The sequence below is a fragment of the Gopherus flavomarginatus genome, chromosome 6 (genome assembly GCF_025201925.1).
Source record: "Gopherus flavomarginatus isolate rGopFla2 chromosome 6, rGopFla2.mat.asm, whole genome shotgun sequence".
In the NCBI taxonomy this organism is placed as follows: Eukaryota; Metazoa; Chordata; order Testudines; family Testudinidae; genus Gopherus; species Gopherus flavomarginatus.
In genome coordinates, this window is record NC_066622.1 from 23,149,955 (window position 1) to 23,170,662 (window position 20,708).

The following is a 20,708-nucleotide window of genomic DNA, read 5'->3' on the forward strand; positions in this document are numbered from 1 at the left end:
AAAGACAGATTAGGAGGCAGTTAGTGATGTACTGTGCAGCTGTACCAGAAGGGAGTTTAATGACTAAACAGTATATTCCCTCCAGGCAGCGCAGGACTGTTCCCTACAGTGTACTTGCCAGTGCTTTGGCCTACCTTTATTTAAAGACTTGAGTGTCTTCTCTTGAGACCGTTCTGCTACTCTAAAAAATCCTCCCAAATACTCAATCTACACTTGTTTGCTTCATTTCATACCTATTACAACTCCTTAGCTTGCCTTAAAGGGTTATTGTCCCTCCTCAGTGTGTATACTTGGCAACTATTTGCAGGAGGTTCGCGTGCTTTCCTGTTCTTCTTTAGCTGAGCTTCACATGGATTTGCTTCATTTAATCTTCTTTCCTAGCTAGATAAGTTGCTCCAGCTCCTTTTACCATTTGTATTGCTCTTTTCTGAATTCCCTGCATTTCTTGCATTTCACGAACATCAGACGATGGACCCTCCTGCCTGCGGCTGCCAACAATCTATTTTTTGTCTCTTTCATCTTGTCTCTCTCATCCTTTTAGAAGCAAAAGAAAAATTGTAGCAGTGGAATGTTGCATCCCTGCATTTGAAATCTTCAGTATCTGAATTGGTCTATACACACAGCACTATCATCCAAAACCCACTGTTTCTCGTGTGAGCATCATCAGAGATTCTTTCAAGTGGCTATGGAAGTGCCTAGTTATATTGGAGAACCTAGGGTGTGGATACTTACCATTGTGTCTGCCATATTTCTTGGCTGATAACCCTGAGTAGGCACATCTGATGGGGCATGAGCCTTGTGTGTGTGAGAGAGATTTCTTGGGCTCACCTGTCTTCCTCTCTTAAATTTTTATAGTATGCCCTTCACCATGGTATCTGAGTTCTTCATTTACAAGGGAGCTTCAGATAGTTTTTCTGTTTGACCCTTTTAATCTCGCTTGCTATTCCCAGATATCTCTTGGGTGGGATTGATAGGTTGACTCCCACAAAATATGGTTTTAAAGCAATTACATACACAACCTCTGCTTTAAACTAGCACAAAGCTCCTGCCAGCCTTATATACAGTAGGGTAAAAAGAGTGAACATGCTCTAACAATCTTTTTTAGTTTTAGTCTAGACAAGACCTCTGTGTCCATCAAAGGTTGATGGATAGAAAGTGCTTTGAGAGCCTCTGATGAAAGGCACCCATGGAAGAGATAGCTATTATTGCACAGTCCCTGTAACCTGTCTTCACAGGGGGGTAGAAATTTAGTCTAAGTGTATGTCTTCTTCAATATAGAGTTAATGTGGGTGATCAGTGGCCGGGTCTGAGCAGCTGAGTTAGCCTGGGCTGAGCGTGAGCAGCCATGCTGTGAAGCCGTTCCACAGTTATGGTGTCCTCACTGGTGCTACACTTACCCATGTGTGATATTAGGACTTCTGGGGGCCTATCCCATGGTTCTTTGTGCTGCAATAAGGTGAGCCACTCTGATTCTCTGCCAGTGAATTTTGGAAGATCTTGTCTGTCCTTCTAGGCACACTTGTGCAGGTAAATTGTGGGAAGGCATTGGAGGACTGTTGGCACTCTGATGATTTTAGCCTGAATTGTCACTGCAAAGTGGGTGGGTTACCAATCTGAGTGAAAGTGCCTCTTGGGTGTTAGCCAGCAAGCCCCAGACAAGCCAGCAAGCCCAGTCTGTAAGCATCATTGAACTTGGATGAGAAGATTTTGTGTGTGGACAGCAGGGGGATTAGGGGAAGCACTTGAGTAAGAGCCTGTGTTAATTCTTCAGTGAAGATCTACCTTAAAGGGACAAAGTGTTCTCAGTTGCTTATGCAGATCTGTAATTCTGTGGGGCTCTGTTCTGACAGCTTTGTCAGTTTGGGTCTATGCCAAACCTGTCCTGCCCCTCCAGTAAGTATGGTTGTTTGCTGAAGACAAGGGCATCCGCATTCAGTCCTATAAATAGAAACTGCATAGCTCCTTCTTCAGGGCATCTCTCTGGATAGAGATCATAGAATCAATAGTGTCTTTAATTGGTGGATTGGGTTTTTATGCACCCTGCTGTTTCCAGTACCATTTGGGATATTCAGCCAGTTCAGGTGTCATGGTGGCCCGTCTTGATGGGTGCAATGCTTTCTTGGTGGTGGGGGCGGAGGATTCATATTGTGGCACATCTCGGTCTCATTTCGCCCACCATCTGATGGAGTCATCTGATGAAGCCCATGTAATGATGAGCAAAATGTCAGGAAAAATAAGGTCTCATGGTGATGTGATTCACCTGAGAAGAGAGGGGTTTTAATGCAGTGAATCACGCCTGTCAAAAAATCCTTTGTAACACCCAGTACAGTGCAGTTTAACTCTCTAATCACCAACCGTCAACGTCTCTTTCACTATGCTCCCAATGGAGTCCGTAAGGTTTCATTGCAGCAACTTTCATATTTTCAACTGCACTTTATTTTACAAGCATTCTTTGCTAAGAGGCTTTCAAATCTGGCAAAGTCTAATCTAAATTGGACTTGAGACAGCAAATGAGGTTCATAAAAGATCATGGAGAGGAAAGACAAAGCTGACAATAATAAGATCACACAATAATGCATGTACACACCTTGATAGTGCTGCTAACTTTTTAAAAACCTTTCCTTCCCATCTGTGCTCATGCAGCTGTACCTGAAAGAGATTGCAAAGACCTCTGAGATCTTTAATTTTACTTGTTCTGCTAGGGACCTGCTGCGCTACTTGCATTCATCGTTCCTGCCAGTGGAACAAAAAGTTGAAAGATACGGCAGGCAGGCAGCTCTTTCTAAAGAGACAAAGCTGTTGGAGAAGAAGGGCCAGAGGAGAGATTTTAAATTAAACCTCTACAGGGAATCCAGACCAGCTTCAACTGAGTCTCCTGTTGTTGTGGCCTTTGCCTATAAGGTGTCCATCACAGTGTTTTCTGGGGGCCCTTTGTGTGATTTGGATCAAGGGAATACCATAGTTTCCCAAAATGGGGAGCACTTACCATATTCCCTTGTGGTAGTGACAAGACCAGGAACGGAAGTTTCTAGCCAGGAAGATAACTGAGAAGGAGCATCCCAGACCTACTCTTCATTAGTCTTTTCTTTATTTGCTGGTCCCTTGGTAGTGGCTATTATTAGCATTTAAGATTTACATTGCAGTGGCACCTAGAGGCCGCAATCAATATAGGGGCCCCATTGTGCTAGGCTCTATATAAACAAGTCTCTGCCCCAAAGAACTTGGTTTTAAAGGTTATAAATCCTCTTCCCCATGGGATTAAATCACAGCAGCACTACTAGCACCTGATCCAGGAGAGTTGTGGTGCAGCAGAGGGAAAGCATAAGCCAGACTTCACTCTAAATAAATAACCAATGGGGTACCAGTGGCGTGGAAGCGTGTCTGTAGTAAAATAGGCTTAGCCCCCTTGCCTAGCAGGGATGTATCTTACATTATTACTGTGTCACCTAGGGCTGACTCCAGCAGCGGGGAAGCAGCCTCCATAAGGCAGTTCTTGATTGTGTCTGTAGGGAGGGGAAGCAGAGAGGAGGACAGAACAGGCACATAGCTGCTCCCTTAGCTCCCCGTGGTCTCTGTAACTGATCTTCTGGAGGCGAGGGATGAGTGGAGACATAAGAGCGGAAATGGTGGAATCTGTGTCCATAGTGATAGTTACAGCCCTGATCATTGCTGGCAGGTGCAGGCGTGCGTACGTGTCTCTGAAGGACATGTTTTTATATTTCAGTGGAAACTAAGAGCCAGACAAAACAAACAAACATTTCTCAGAGAGATTTTTTTAACAGGAGGGAAAGTTTTTAGATGTCGTTTTTTTCTAGGCATCCATACTTTTTGTTTTGTTGTTTTTGTTTTGCCTTTTCCAGTCTCTTCCAAGCCAGGGACCTGTGTGAAAGTGCTGACGATTGAGCCCCCAGGTAACTGCCGGCTACAGGAGGATCTGGCTCTACTGGCAGACTGCGCCCTGCCGGCTGAACTGCGGGTAGGGAGTGTTTCTATTTCTTCCCACACTCCACTGGGACCTTCGGACTGAACCGCAGGGAGAGCTGTATGTTCGCACACATTTAGACTCACTTTCTTTGTTGGGTTTTGTGGTCACTTGTTTGCTGTTATTAATGGCACAAACTGACTTTCCAAACACTGAACCCATGTATAGCACAGGGAAATGCTGCAAATCTCATAACCAGGCTGCCGGTTTTCCCTCTCGCAGCGAGATTATTCCTCCCTCAGAGATTTGTAGAGGTCAGATCCCTGGTCTCATCCAAGTCAATGAAAGTTTCCCCATTGATTTCAGTGGGGACAAGATTTAGCCCCTAGTTCAATATATTACTGAGATGCAAAGAAAGGGGGAAAAATTCCTTGGATGACAGCAGTACCTTCGGATATGTATAGATGGAATGGGATTCCTAATGGGGGTTATTGGTCCACAGAGCTTAACTGATCCCTGGTTAAGAATCGACCTCCATGGTATACTGGCAGGGAGTTGGTTTGTTACTTTTCTCAGAAGCACTGAGTCAAGATTACCCATTAGACACAGCTATGTGTATTGCACACAATTGATTCCTAGTGATGCAAGTGAACAGGGCAGATATTGGTGAACCCCAGTTCTTCCTGCCTTTGTTCGTCTCTGGAATATCGATAGTTGCATCTTTTATTTTCCTTCCTTTAATATGTTTGTCCCAGTTTCTTCACATTGAGTAGTAAAACTAATAACATACTCATTTTAAGCAGCTCTGTGCCTGTGGGCTGTGTAACTGAACAGTGTAACAAAGCTTATTGCTTTCTTGTGCGAAACAGAGCTCCCTGATGCAGAGCTCAAGGAAATATCTGAAGCAAGGTAGAAACTCTGTCATATGTCTCTTTGTATGTGCTGGTGGCTTAGGTTTCATAAGCAAGATGTGCCAAGGTATTTTGTGCTGGCTCTTAGTGATCCAGTTATTCTAAGTACTGAGGGATTTAAAGAGGGAATCCTGCCCATTGATGTTCTCTCTATCAAGGCAGAAAGCTGTTTTTTGTTTTTGTTTTTTTTTATACCTTTGTTGTGGCTTTCTTTGTTTATCATTAGGTACTTGGAAAAATCAAAAACCAGAGAGTAGTGTGGAATGACTTCCAGTAGTGTCAACCCCAAGCGCTTAAAAATCATGAGTGGGATGCCCAAATACAATGAGATTGACTTAAAAATCACACAGTTAAAAAAAATCAGGTTCTTGGTTTTCATTTTCTGGTTTCTGAGCCTTTAGGGTGCACTTGGGTCACATTTTCAAGCTTTTCTCCAAAATCATAAGGGCTGGAAACACAGTTATTTAAAAATGAAAACAGAGATTCCTCCATAGTTATATGGGAACTGGTTCTTTAAGGAAGAAACCCCCCTCCCCCAAAATATCATGAGAATCTGCATAAAATAATGAGTTAGCATTGCTGAAATTTCCTGATCTTTTTCCAGATGTTTTATGTAGCTTAGAAAAAAGTGCATCATAATCCAATCTAAACATGTTACACTGATATTACTGACCTAATTTATGTGTGTTTTCATGAATGCTTGGAAGGAATGGGGAAAAAATGATTATATCATCTGCATGGCACCCATAACCATGGAATCAGGGTTCATACTACTCTTAATTACCTTGTTTTAACTTGATCATTTTAAAAGCTCTTTTTCCTGGCCATTTATAAAGATCCTAAAGACAGGATTGTAGCCTTTTAATCTACCTTTTACTGCTTAATTATCATTTACATCTCTTCTAAATCTTTGTTTACTGGGATCATCCCATGAAATAGGCATTTGAGTCCCAGGAGCAGCAATTCTGCAACCTCACTAGTAGATTCTCATACCATACAAATAATATAATACAAAAAACTTCCTCTGAGGCCAAAGAACACTGACCCGTCAGTCACAAATGTGAAGTTCCTTGTAATAAGTTACCAAACACTTCCTGGAATATGTGAAACAACAAACAATACATGGTTATAAGATACAAACAAATTTGTTTTAAGCAACAAACAGGATTGATCACAAAAGCAGAGTTCTGAGTCACTAGACAGCTTGCAGCTTTCTATTATATGAACTTTTGATCCAGATAATGTTTTAATAATACTCTGATATTGGACATTAAATGTAGAATTTTTTAATCCCACATTTTCTTTCTGTATTTCAAGTGAAAACTGTCTATTCTTTGCGCTTTCACAGTTTTCTCTCTATATAAAACAGTAATACCAGGAAATTCTGCTGCAATAGTTGAGACATCTTCTCTAGTGCTCTGTAGTGTTAGTACCGTTCGTGGCACTGCACAATACGAATATATGGAAGCTGTTTGTGCGATGTATTAGTTTTTGGAAGGCTATTTCAGACACCCATACATTTTATAGTTTGGTAAACCATAAGAGCAATTTCTTTAAACAAAGTCACTACAAGTTAAATGCAGTTAAAATCTTGATGTCTTAAATTGTCAATTCTGGTTATACTTGAAATTTCCCTTTTCTCCATTGCTTTTTATGTATGGAAACGTGATGTTTTCAGTAGTGGTTAGTGATGATCGGAAAAATTCAGAGGAAACATTTTGTCACTCAAATTTGCTGACTTATCTCAATCTAAACATTTCACAGAAGTAGTTGAATTTTGATCCAGTTCCAGCAGTACCCAGGCAAGACTCCGGTGGAACCCTGCTTAGCTTGCTGCCAGCTAACACGCCCAGCTCCAGGGTAGCCAATCAGAGTGGGGAATGCCTGGGCTTTCAAGGGCCACTGCTTTGGGTCAGCCTGTCAGGTAGACTGTCTCAGAGTGGGGCTCCATTCCATTTCTTGGAAGATTTTGAAATTTTTGAGTTTTGTTCCAAATGCGAACAAAGCCAAGCTTCAAAATATTGAAATCCTCCATGAAACGAAATCACTTTTCTCTACCCAGCTTGGTGCTGCAGGTGAGCTGTTAACATCTATGTTACCTTTGGCCACTGTGCTAGGTTTTTTTGTTTTTGTTTAAGTCCTAGAAATCAGAGATGCAAAAGACCTAGTCTTTCCCTTGACCAGTGTGGGCCTGTTGCCTACAGTACATTTTCTGGTGCTTTACTTTGTGCTTTTGTAGATGCTCTAATTTGTTCCTTGTGTCATAGAACCCTGATGACTCAACGTGCAGCTGGATATAAAATCTTGAGTCTGATTCTCCGCTGGTAATCCCATTATGGATTGTTAGGCTATAATGGGCCTCTGTAGGTTGTCATAAATTATTTATGGCTGAATTTTTCTACTGTGCTTATTCCTATCTAGGAGCAAATTGCTTCTCCCTGTTGGTTGTGCACGTTATTGTCCCCGCCAGTTGTTCTTGTCTGAATTTAGACAGCACTCTCTTGGGGGCAGGGACTTAGGTTTCCGATGTTTCTTGAAGTGCCACACATGTCTCTGGTGCTGTATAAGATACAGAGCAGGTTCAAAGGGCAGGTAACAGAGCAGGTTAAAAGCTGTGGGGATAAGATGGGTGAGACAGATACTCTGAAGTGCTACAGATCTTTTACTTTCAGGAGTTGTAAAAATTCCCTTTGTCCTGCTCCCCACGAAAAGAAAGAGTAAATAGGTTGTAACTAAAGTCATAGACTAGAGAGACCAAGCAGGGTTGCTGCAGAGTTTGGGAAGGTGGCTTTGCTGTTTAATCACCCAGAAATTGTGACCGTCATTAGGCTTAGTTGTACTATAATTAGAAACCACTCTGCCAGATCCTGATGAGTACTGACAGATAGCCCAGAGAGCAGGGCCAGGTTGCTATGCTCCGAAGTAGTGTGAAATTCAGAGCCTTTGCTAGCTCAGTGGCTCTCCACAGTCTGGGACCAGGAGTGCCAGAGAATCCCCACTGTGTATGAATTGAGCTTGCCTGATGGTACTGAAAGCAGCATGTATCTCTGTTTGTTTCCTGCTGAGTCAGATTGCAGGGAGGGGGAACATGATATATCTCACTAATTCCTCACTATACCCAGTGCTCTTTGCTAGTGCGGTTCGGTAGGAGATAATATTTGCCATTCTTCCACGGGATGTGAAACTTCCTGGCTTCCAGCCCTTGAACCTGGGGAAACCTAGAGCCAGTTTCTGGTGTGATTTGCTCAGAGGAGAGACTTGTGGTATGGATCAGACTTTTCATCCCAGGCTGCTCAGGGAATATACCTAGATAGGAGAAACCAGAGGAAACTCTTGTTTTCAGTGGATAATTGCCCTGGTTACATGGTTGTGAACATAGATTCACACAATTGAATTCCCTTGTGTCCATAATGCCAGCTTAAAAAAATAAGCAAAAAAAAAACCAAGTGCACAAACTTTTATACTAGTTGGCTTGGCACATTGGATTGGAGGGAGTTGTGTTAATAGTCTAGTGAATTAATTTAATTTTAATTTCTTTAGACTGCAAAGTGACAAGAAATTGAACTGTGCATGGGAAGCTTTGTATTGTGTTGAATGAGGTTGTAGTTTCAATTAAATTGTTTCAGATCTGTATATTCCTTTATTTAAGCCATAAAATGACTTTTTACATATACTGTGGTTAAAATAACATGCCTTTCCTTGACTGGTGTCAATATTAAGATGCCCATCCCATGATGTAAACTAAATACCCACCCAGCAATCCACCTCCTCATTTAGATGTCCGAGAGGAGTTATGAGCCTGCCACTGTTGGCTTGAAGGTCATTTGGCTCTGCTGGACAAACTAAGAAGGGAAATTTCAGTTCAGAAGCCTCTCCACTGAGAATTCCAGGCATTGAGCTCCCAGATGTTCAAATCTAGGATCAGTCAGGAAGAGCATCTCTGGTGATTTCCATTGCTGCTGAGGCGTAAATGGGTAAAGGTGGGTGTCTCAGATAGCAAGACACACTGGACTTTATAGATCAGTGTCAACACCTCTAATGTTTATACCATGGGTGCTAACTGCAGACATTTCTTATCTTTTAACTTGTCTTTCTAGGTGGGTTTTGGGGAGTTGCCGTTTGACAGCACTGACAACTTTAGCAGCTGTCCTGATGTGTGTTTTCGAGTGACAGATTACAACTTTTTATGCCATAAGGTATGCACATACATTTAGAGACATCAAGGTCCATGAACATGTCCTTCCCACGCACTTAGTATGAGATAATTAGATATACTGCAGGGGTAAGCTTAAACTTAAAGCCCTCTTAATGAAACAACCCAGCCTGCTTCCCTTATTGCAATTCACGAATCTCCTTACCGTGTAAGAGGCATCTACATTGTGTCTCATGCTGTCAGCAACAAATCTGAGCCTGTCATTGAGAGTGTTGGATCCTTAATAGTTCAGGATCACTCAGTGTAAGGGTGGAACTGGAAACAGAACTCCGGAATCCTGACTAGAACTATATTGCTACTCTAGATTAACTGTCACTCTAGTTAATATCTCATTTTTTTTGCTTTGAGGGCAGTAATATGTAAAAATAAGACATGAAAGAAATAAGAAAAATGACAAGTTTATCAGAGTTTAGGGATGAAAACACAGAGCTCGGCAGAGGTTATTTACTGACTCGGTGCTTTGGAACTTGCATAATTAATTCCTGAAAGTTGATCTCTTGCCTAGTTCTGTTTGGCTCAGTGCAGCAGAAAGGGAGATGCTAGTGCTGGATTTTTCCGTTTCCCATGCAGGCATTTTTCTGTGGCCGCAGTGATTACTTCAAAGCCCTCCTTGAGGATCATTTCAGTGAGAGTGAGGAGCTGCAGACTCAGCCCACCATCCCTGTGGTGACCCTTCATAACATCTCAGAAGACATCTTCATCAGGGTCCTCTACTACATCTACAGCGATGACACCGAGGTGAGATCAGCCTATTCTCTCCTTTCATCGCCTTCAAGTTATGCCCAAATGTCTTTGCAGAAGTGTCATCCTATAGTATTCTACTGCTGGTTTGTTAAATATCACTCACCCATTCTCCCACCTGGCTTGAAGAACCTCAGTAGCCCAAATACTGGTATCTCTGTTTATCCATGTTGTAGGCTAGGTTGGAACTTTGTTTCCTGAATATATCAGTGCAACTGCTCCTAAATGCCATTTGTGTATCTTTCATCCTAAATTCATATCCTGTAAATTAGGATACATGTTACTTAGGCCGGATACATAATGCATGAGTTGTGTGGCTGTGTATTCTTCCCCACAGAATGCTATTGTGCAGCACTGACTGCTCTCAATGGCACACAGTCAGAATTCTGCCGCTAGATGGTGGCTGAAAACAGATTTGCCCGTGTGCTAAGGTTAAGAGGCCTGTTCATTTACTATTGGCATTACAGCCTATCCTTGCATTTAAAACAAAAATTATTTGCATCGCTGGAATGCCTAGATGTTCCACTCAGAGATCAGGGACCCATTGTGCTAAGCACATAACAAAAAGACATCCCCTGCCTCAAAGAACTAACAATCTAATTAAAAGTGCAGCCAGCACTATACATCTTTTGGCAACACTGAAGGGATTAATGATGCTGATGAGCTGGCTTGTATCCTCTCCAAAGCCTAAGGCTTTCCTGTCTGAGTGAGACTGTACCATTCCTACTCTGGGTTACCCTTTGGTTTTGGTTTGCTGTGACCACCAGCACAGCTGTGACCTTATTCCTGCTGATCAGCTTGGCTACAGGTAGCAATATAGAATCTGTGCTAGGCAGGGAGATGATTTATCAGACAGGAAGTCACTGGCTAGCCTGCTGAGGCGGTCATTATACCCTATAGAACTTCCTCCCATTAACTCATTCTGCTCATAACCTCTTATTGTCTACGCTCTGGAGGATAGGTGGAGTGGGAGGTGAGGAGCCCCAAGGCACATCAGAATCTTGTCACAGCTCTGCAGCCTGACCCAGTTCTGCTGCACCTCTTTGACACTCCAGAATCTGGCTAACTCTCTGTTGTTGCTAAGTAGAAGTGTTTCTAAACCGGAGCTCTAGCTGCAGTCTTCCCTTTCAAATGGATCTTGGGATGCTACCTGTCTGTGCAGTGCACACGCCTGATGGCCCAGCTCAGTAAAAACAATGTACTGTCATTAAAAATTTTTCCAGTGGCTATTTGAGTCTCAAGCCAAATGAGCTTTTGTGGAAAGAGGCCATTTGTTTGAAAAATTATATTAACGTTTTCTTCATTATTTTTCCTGGCAGATTTTCAAAGTTCTGTACTTTTGTACAGTGTTTTTTCTTCCCAGGCTTACGTCCAGTCTAGTGCCAACATAACCAGCGTCCCCATCCTGCTTGACTCGCCTTTTTCAAAGGATTGACATTTCTGTCACTGTTGTGTCCGTCACAGCAGCCTGTATTATCAGTGTGCGTATGGTTTCTGAGTGGAACGTGTGTGTGTGTGTGTGTGTGTGTGTGTGTGTGTAAGAAGTTTGAAAAGGAACATCAAACTGATTCTGTTTTCTTATTGAACAGTGATCAATCAAGCATTGGTGTTTTCAATTCAATCCAATTCAAATCCTCATGCTTATAGGTTACAGGTTCCCTATAAGGATGCTTATAGGTTCCCAAAGCATCATATTAGATGCTACAGTAGAGAGACTTGCAGTTACTGTGGGGGTGAAACTCACGCAGTGTGTGGTCAAATTCTCCTAAGGAGGGGGTAGGTGAGGTGTAAGTACAAAAGTCATGAATCTGAGAGAGGTATAAACATGCCTTTGGACCGTAAGTGGAGTGAGAGGGAGCACAGATCTGGGAGACCTGTATCTATAACAGCACTTGATGAATAACCCTGACAACCTTGCTGCTGCTGCATAGCTTTGTTACAGCACTTTAACAACTGTTGCAAGCCTCTGACATGCCTCCTAATGCACCTTGCATTCTTATGTACAGTTGTGCACTGTGGCACACGAGCCTTCATCTTTCCAATCACATTCCAATTCACACATGCTCTGAGTGATCTTGTTTACTCTAGTACCAGTGTGGACAGCCATGCAAGCACTGCAGCTGCAATGCTGCAATTAATCCTTCTAGTGCAACCCCACTTTGAAATGATCATCTGTATCTGTGTGTGGGTGTGGGCAGCTGTGGAACTGGCCCAGAATGGCTCGTGTGGAGGCACTGCACCACTGCAGCTTGCAGCTGTGAAAGTTGCAACTGTGAAGATTTTTAGCATAAACACACAAGATTTCGTTCTCAGAATCCTTCTAAAGCACGTGCATGCCATGTCCCACAAAGCTAGATGGGTAACAGTGCTGTTCACGATTCCTTTCTTATTAGCAATAGCAAAACTGCACAGAAGAGAACTCTAATTCCAGATCAGTGACATAGATGATTGATTAAAAAAAAATGTCAAGGATTTGACCAGCCAGGAAAAAAAGAGTAAGAAAAGTCTGAACAAGGTTTAGGACTGTGACTTTTTTGTTTAAAAAGACATTTCTACAGGAATATAGTCCTCAGATCTTGCTATTTAACCATCTGTTGCCATATTACAGAGTAAGCATCATGATAACACTTACATCATTTCTAGAGATTTCATTAAACGGAGTGAAAACTCCGTGTACACACATTTAACACAGCCCGGGCATGACAATCAAGTGTTAAAATTAAAAAAAAAAATTAGACCAGTATGCCGGGTTTATTTTTGCAGATGAATGTATTTTGTCTGAGTATTGAATAAAAGGTAACCAAATATCTTGATTGACGTGACTAGTCTGTTAAATATGTGCATAATAGCTTTTGTTTAAAAAGACAAGTGTTGTAACTATTGTTTTGTTTCCCATATTTACATGGCAAGGCTTTGTCAACTTGTTAAAACTTCCTAAATAAATAATAAAAACCAACAACAAAATTTATGTCAACCTAGTATGTCGCTTATGGGTGTGAGAAATTCACACTGCTGAGAGAAATAGGTAAGCCAATCTAAGCCCTTATGTAGATGTTGCTAGGTCAACAGAAGAATTCTTCCTAGCTACTGTCTCTTGTGGGGGTGGATTAACCACAGTGACAGAAAAACCCTTCTGTTGCAATAGCAAGTGTCTACGCTGCAGTGCCGTAGCTGTGCCACTGTAGTGTAGACATAGCCTCAATCTCTCGAATGGTGGCATAGAGTGCTCTCCGCAGGGTTAGTACTCCTGCGCTGGTGGTTTTCCCCTAACTGCAAGAAATTATGACTGAAATTAAATCTCAGGGCAATCTGTCTGTGCCAGAGGCATGTGGCATAGGCAGGACTTTCTTTATGGTGACTCTCTTCTCTGCATTACCAGCTGTCCCCTGAGAATGCTTATGACGTGCTGTGTGTAGCAGACATGTACCTGTTGCCTGGCCTCAAACGCTTGTGTGGGAGAACCTTGGCTCAGATACTTGATGAGGACAATGTTGTCAGCATCTGGAGGATTGCAAAGCTGTTCCAGCTGACCCGACTGGAGGACCAGTGCACGGAGTACATGGCAAAGATCATTGAGAAGGTATGCAAAACCCTTCCCTAAGATGTTTCAGGTGCAACTACTAAATGTGCATCTCAGTGTTGCCATGGTTTAATGTATGCACTTTTCACTTCTGAAGATGTTGGGTCATAAGTGAAGTGAATTTTGTAGTCCCACCTTGGTCCTCAGTAGGACCCACCTCACAGTTTGACATGACTGGTGAAGAAGACTGCAAGTATGGAATAGCAGGGAGTGCTGCAGCTCATGACTGATGTGCATTGGGGTGCTGTGCGAAGGAGGTATGTGGGAGTGTTTGTCTCCATACATGACTCTTTCTAGTGCAATTAGTTCTTTTGTACTGTATCCTCAAATTCATTACAACTCCCCAAAAGCAGATTATAGGGACTTCCATAGGAAAAACTTATTACTGATGATTAGCTAAATACCAAATCTTATTACACTGGAATCCTATTTACAAGCATCAATTTGAACGTTCCTTCCCACTGCTATTTTGTCTGTTCTCTCTGATGGCTGCTTGGAGATCCAGGAGCCAGTGATGTCTGCAGAGAAACAGTGACCATATGGCACAGATAGCAGCAAAGAATCCTGTGGCACCTTATAGACTAACAGACGTTTTGGAGCACGAGCTTTCGTGGGTGAATACCCACTTCGTCAGATGCATGTAGTGGAAATTTCCAAGGGGAGCTGTATATATGCAGGCAAGCTAGAGATAATGAGGTTACTTCAATCAGGGAGGATGAGGCCCTGTTCTAGCTCGTGCTCCAAAACGTCTGTTAGTCTATAAGGTGCCACAGGATTCTCTGCTGCTTTTGCAGATCCAGACTAACACGGCTACCCCTCTGATACATGGCACAGACAGTTCAGTTCTTCTACTAAGTATTTTGGTTCTTATCGGGGTCAGTAGTTTTATATAAATGGCTCTAATTAACACTCCCACATGAGCTGTAACATTCTTTACCTGCAGCTGAGAGGCTTGGAGAAAGGTGTGAAACTCTTTCCTGCCTGTGAAAACAGTGAAGAAAATAATTTCCAAACAGTTCTTCTCATTCAAAAGTGCCATTGATCAGTATAAATTAGGGAACCAACATATCAGCATATGGCCAGAACTGGGTTGTGGAAAGGGGATTTCATCCAATAGCTGAATGAACTGTACAAGCAGTGATGGGGAACACTGAATTCTTGCTGCTGGGGCTTTGCGTAGGCCAAGAATTTTAGGGCATTCCCCCACTGTTTTACTAGTGCTAAGAACAGTGGAAGTACGGGTGCAGGGAGGGCCCCAGGGGACCCCAAACTGTGCCATCTAGTGGTGCACAGAGCAAGTTGAGATGACCCAGTAGTTGGATTGTCAACAGATGTCAGCCCCTTGTCTGCGATAGCGCTTTCTCTAGGAGAGCTGAATTGGTATGGGCAATGATGGGAAGGTCTTGGCAAAACAATGTAGTGGAGACCAGGCCTAAAGTTCCATTGCAAAATGGACATCTCTTGTCTGTCTCTTCCATGACAGGAGCTGTTGGCTTTCCCTGTAGGGGTTTGTTTCCTGCTTTGGGCGAAATACTGTGAGTTCATATAAACGGTGCCCAAACACTCAGTGATGGACATTTGGTCAGTGTGTGTTTACAGGGCTGCGGCCTAGTGACAGGTGTTCTCTGCTGTTTAAACGTTTGAGTCTTTTTCCTATTGGTTAAAGGTGCAGGACTGACAGCCCTGAAGACTGAATCCTTGTGTTTATCCATAGAGCAGATACAGTCTTGACAATTTCAGGACAAACTTTTCCTGTGGTCTGCCCCTTGCTGGTGTGCCTCATGCTGAACCTAGAAGGACCCCTCTAGAGCGTGAAAGGGGAATTCACTCCTTGGCACTCTGTATCCTCCTTGTAAGTCTCATCAGAAGGGCCAGCTATGGGGATGACCTTGTTTTGGTCATTTTCTCAGTGGTAACTAAGCTGAGACCTTCCAATTCATTTCACAAACCCAGGTTCCTGAACTCTCCAGACTTTTTTTCATTACCAGCCTGAGCTAGATTTGAACTGGCGACTTAGTGGTAAAAGGCTGAATATCACTTTGCCACTTCCCATCACCCTTGCAGCTCCCCTAATCGATGTTTTGTCTTCATCCTTCCAGCTGGTGGAGCTAGAGGAGTTTGCGGCTGCGGTGAAGGAGAATGCTGAGGCAGTGGAGGAACGGCAGGAGACCGATTCCATCCCCCTGGTGGATGACATCCGCTTCCACATCACCAGCAATGTGCAGACTTACAGTGCTATCGAGGAGGCCAACCAGAAACTAGAGGCCCTGGAAAACCTCCTGGCCAGTATAGGACTCGAGTGCTGAAGTCTGTAAATCCTGCTGTTGGATGCAGAGAGCAGCTTGTGTGACCTCCAGTGGGTTGCCTCTGAGTGCAAGAACATATGAGTCTTAGTCAAATGACTTTTCTTTTTTCTCTCCTCCTCCTTCCCCCCCCCACCCCCCAACCCCAGGCATGGTTTCCTTTTAATTCATTCATGGCTGGACATTCACATGTTTGCTTTTTACCTTCCGTTAATAGGATCACAAAGTGCAGCAGTTTGATAGTTACTGCTTGTACGATACAGCACTGAGAGGGAACTGCCAGCCATATGGCTAATGGAGCTGTATTAACAGACTCAGTGACATCTGGCCCCAGGAGCTGCCCCACTCTCTTAGCCAGCAATGCATTTCTGAAACTGGTTCAAATCAGGGTTCTTGTATAGTTATCAAGGGAACAAAAATGGATTATGATAAGTGTAAAGGAATCTACTAGAATTAAACTGGCTGGTCTTTCGCTGTCAGTATTATGGGGAGTTAGTGGAGAGGATGGCATTTTAATGGGGCACTAGCTGACTTCACCTGCTCTTCTTGTTTCTCAGTCACAAACTACTGGGATCCTCCAAGTATTGACACCTAGATTTACACCCTCAGTGTAGTATGGAAGTTTAGGTTTTAAGTCCATATTCTGACAGATTGTGACAGTGTATCCTTGATCAGGGGGACGTGGCTAAATTGAATTATTTCTTTTCTAGGTACTTTATTTAATGCATGTCCCAAATATAAACCTATAGGAATACATTACAAAGCAGCAGGAGAGAGACCTAGTCTCCTAAGGAGCCAGTAACTTTTCAAAGGCACCGATGCAGAGGTCCTGCTCTTGTCTCACTCTAACAGGAGAGCAACTCCTTTCCTCTCAGAGTTGCCACATGGTCTTTCTTTGGCCTGTTGTGTCAGGATGAAGGAGAGACTTACCAAAGTTTAAGGGTGGGTGACAAGGAAAAGGGAGCTTTACAAGGCTTGTCTCAGTTCATCTGCCCTGCTCTTTCATCTTCTGACTTTACTCAGGCTTAAAAACCTTGAGTTCTTGTTCTTCAAGAAGCTAATTCTTCATCTTTGCAAATGTGTTTGGGGATTCTTCCTCTGCAGTAGATATCATTATCTTTAGAAATCTGGTCTCTCTTGGCTTTTAGAGAGGGAGGGTGCTGTTTTTTTCCTCTTTTCTCAACATCAGTCAGTGGGCCACAACTCTTGCACTAAGTATACCTAATCATATGGACTAGTTCTCCAAGCCCTGCTCCCTTGCTGTTACAGCCCTGCCCTGTAAGCAAACCCACCCTGTCTCACTACATGTCCCTCTTTAGTGTTGCCCTGTTTCTAGATACCCTCAGAGGTGGAAGTGTAGCAAGAGTTTTACTTGTCGCTCTGTTTTGTGTGACAGCATGGTTGGAAGTTGCAATTTTACAGGATGTCCGGGTTATGAAATGACTTCAAGCTGGATTCAGTGGTCCTGTGTGCTGATACTGGGTGATACGCCAAAGAGACAGTATTGCCAGAGTGCAGGACAATTACATCCTCTCTTTGTTCACTTGTGAGTGAGGTCAGGGTATTTTCTTGGTGTTGGCCAGAGAAAGGAAGGGAATCTACAGTCACAAAACCTTGCCTGCACCCAGATTTTGTTCGTTCTTCTTAAATCTCCTGCTCTTGTCACAAGGATGCACTATGGTTGCTAGACTTTCTAGAGTTGTTGTCAGAGCCCCAAGGATTCACTGTCCGGTTTTCCCAGAGTGCAAAGCATGGAGACTTAACTGCTCTGACCCTTTAGAGAGTCATAGGAAGTGGGTGGCTTAATGGCGGGAGACAGAGGAAGTATCGTAATGTTGGGAATCTAATGCTGCCAAGGACTTTGCATGCTCTGTGTTACTAAGTCTCCTCAGAATTATGTACAATGTGAGTCTTGATTTGTCAGGGGAAGGGAAATGGATTCTTTCTGTAGTACTTGGGGCCTGAGAGGGAGACTCCTATCAAAATGTTGGTGCTGCTGTCACTGGCGGATGTTGCTGTTTACAGTAACTGCATGACACGGGTTTAAAACCACACCCCCGTGGCCTGTGCTTTTGTGTGTTGGCCCTGTGCATTGTTCATGCAGAGAGGTGATCTCGGTCCCCAACAGCTCCTCTGACCATTCTTCTGGTAGCGTTTTTCCAACATAAGGGAACAGATGTAAGTTCCCCTGTATGGCAAGGACTGTGTTATGTGGGCTTTATGCTGTGTCCTTTCCCATCTGCTAGCCTGGCTTCTTAAGTGCCTTGGACAGCTAATGAAATCACATTTGGTGGTCTTGATTTAGTTATGATTATGAAGTTGCTACATAGTTTGGCTAAGACTGCGCTCCAGAAAGGCTCAGTGTCAGTAGAGTAGTGCGTATTGCCTGCTGGGATTGAGCTGCATCGGCAGAATTGTGCATGGAAGCCCAAGAATAGACTAGCAGGTCAGAACTGAAATGCATTGTCAAAGCTGAGAGTTTTCAGCTATGTACTGGCTCTCCCAAATCCCAGCGGATTCTTCTTATCCATATTTATGTGGTGTCTCCTGCAGACCAGGCATCTTTGGGGAAGAAGGTGTCTCTGGAGGGTGTTGAGCTATTCGAGCAGGATCTGCCTCTATTTCTGTTAGAAATTCCTTTGGGGAAAGAGGTGAGTTTTTTCTGGCTTGCTTTTTGCAGGCAGGTGCCAGTATCTTTGTTCAATAGTGTGCATGCCTGGTCCTGTATCAGAATAGTGACATGGTAAGAGGAACTGTATGTTCTGTTCTGTGTGTATTTAAGAACACCCTAGGTCTGTGTACTTTAGTGTCCATCGACAAAGCACAGACTAGTTTTGGCTGAAGGACAGAATGACAGGTCAATGACGTTCTGAGAGCCAAAAGTAACTGGGCTGCTGAAGCGTGTCTCAATTTAAGATGTGGGGGGAAGGGCTGGTTAGACTAATGCTAAATCCCTTGTATTTTGTGTCAGGGGAAGAAGAGAGTGTTGTCTCACCCTCTGAGGTGTAAGCTCTTTAAAGATCGCGCAAAACATGTTACTCAGAAACACCCTTCTAGCTAAACTGGTACGATTCACCTGCCTTTCTCCTCCTTTTATTACTAAAGATGACTTTTTGTATGTAAGCACGATGCTCAGGTTTTATCACCTCTTCTCTGCTCCTGCTACATAAATTTCTCAATCACCCTGCTTGCAACACAACCTTCCTTTTCACAGCAACTGTTGTGACATACCCCCTTCCTACCCAGAAGACTACAGGCCACCAACTTAGATGGATTTACACCAGCAGTGAATTTGGCCTTTGCTCTCAAAGCATGGTGTGTGCTGGAAGTAAGATTCAGGAGCAGGACTGCTGAGAAACACACTATCCTTTTTCCATGTAGGCATCTTAACTCTTAAAAAGGACAGTGGTACAAAAATGGGTGAAACGGCAGCTGCACAGTTTGTAAGTATTTTCCATGCAGCTGTTCTGAAATGTGTCCGTTACTGTCCCTTTAAGTGGGGAACCACGTAGAAGGTTGTATCTTGTGGGATTAAAGGTCAGTGTGGCCTTTTTTATTTCCCTCCCTGGGAATGCAGTTCTGTTAAATGTGCTGGATGAATTCAGAACACCTTGTCTGTCCAGCTGTACGTAGGGACTAAATCTGTGAACTAAACTGGATTGTGCAATTACTGAGTATCTAGGGCTCCTTCATCTCTCTGAAAAACAGATAAGCAGGTGCTTAACATACAGAACAAGCTCCTTAATTGAAAAATAAATAAACTGGTTTGTAACATGTTGAACTCACTTCAGTGTTGCAAATAATTTTATTACAAGATTAAAAATTAGGATTTCTCTTCTGTTAGTCTTTTTTTGTGTTCTGTTCTGCTATCCCCATCCTCTTCATTTACTATTAGCAATTTGTTGAAATAAGAAAATTGTAAAGTTTATCAGAGCAGCAATATATTATAATAAAAATATTTAAAAATGTAATGTGTGAGCATGTGTGCAGCAATAAAAAAAATACGTATATTTCACTATGCCTTGTCTCTGCTGCGGCCTATTTGTTACTGACCCTAATGATGTCTGTGTGACTTTATTTCTGAAAAGACCCAAGTGGTACATTTAGCCTGCATTCCCCATCCCCACCCACCCACCAAACAGCTAGTTTTTTTCTGATCTCAAGCAATGGGGGAAAACGTGGGTTTCCACTCCCAAGTGGGCCAGTCAGATAATCCCCGATACAACACAACAGCAAACAATTGAGAATGTTTTTATTTTTTTCTCCACCTATGGGCTTTCTTCTCCCTATCCCTGGAATGTCTTGCCTTTTTACTATTGTACTGTCTGGACCAAATTCATCCCATTGAATTATGCCAGAGATGATTTTTTTTGACAGAATGTACTTTGGGGGTTCTCCCTGAGGCACAAGTAATTTCATGGAAGAAACCTCAAGTATCCCAGCTGCATCCTCCTCCATCTCTGAGAATACATCAGACTTTTGTCTCCCATTCAGACCCCATGTGCAGCTAGATGGCTAGAATGTTGTTTCTGTAGCAAACGGTAGTGACCTGACTTGTAAAGGTGCTGAACGCCTACAGCTCCCATTTACTTCAGTGAGAGTTGCGGGTACCAAGCACCTAGAAGTAAAAACCCAAGCGCATGCTAGGTAGTTCTTTGTAAGAACATACAGTATTTCTGGGAGAAGCACAGAAGCCTTTGAATGACTTGAAACTGACAGAAGGGACCTAGATTTGAAAAGTTCAGACAGCGATCAGTCTTCAGTTTAAAGAATAGGAGTACATGTGGCACCTTAGAGACTAACAAATTTATTGTAACATAAGCTTTTGTGGACTACACCAGCAGGACAACAGTGTTTAAAAAGTCTCTTCATGGGAAAAGTGGAACTTGCTGAGACCCAGGAGTAAAAGCCATGAATTGGATTATCTTTTACCTGCTCAAGTAGTTTGTGTTGGTGCATTTATGGCCAGATTCTAAAAATGGCACGTTCTCACTTAACGGATCTCATTCACTGTGTGCTGACAGATTCCTCTCCCTGT

At 43.0% G+C, this 20,708-nt stretch overlaps 1 protein-coding gene across 1 annotated transcript in view; it reads left to right on the forward strand.

Moving 5' to 3' along the window:
- Nucleotides 1-17,483, forward strand: part of ABTB1 (ankyrin repeat and BTB domain containing 1) — a 39,320-nt gene extending 21,837 nt beyond the window's left edge. The window contains exons 8-12 of the mRNA XM_050958514.1: nt 3,861-3,976; nt 8,931-9,029; nt 9,617-9,784; nt 13,167-13,367; nt 15,467-17,483. Coding sequence (XP_050814471.1) covers nt 3,861-3,976; nt 8,931-9,029; nt 9,617-9,784; nt 13,167-13,367; nt 15,467-15,673 — 791 coding nt within the window. The 3' untranslated portion in view covers nt 15,674-17,483. The remainder of the gene's footprint in view (nt 1-3,860; nt 3,977-8,930; nt 9,030-9,616; nt 9,785-13,166; nt 13,368-15,466) is intronic.
- The last annotated feature ends 3,225 nt before the right edge of the window (nt 17,484-20,708 follow it).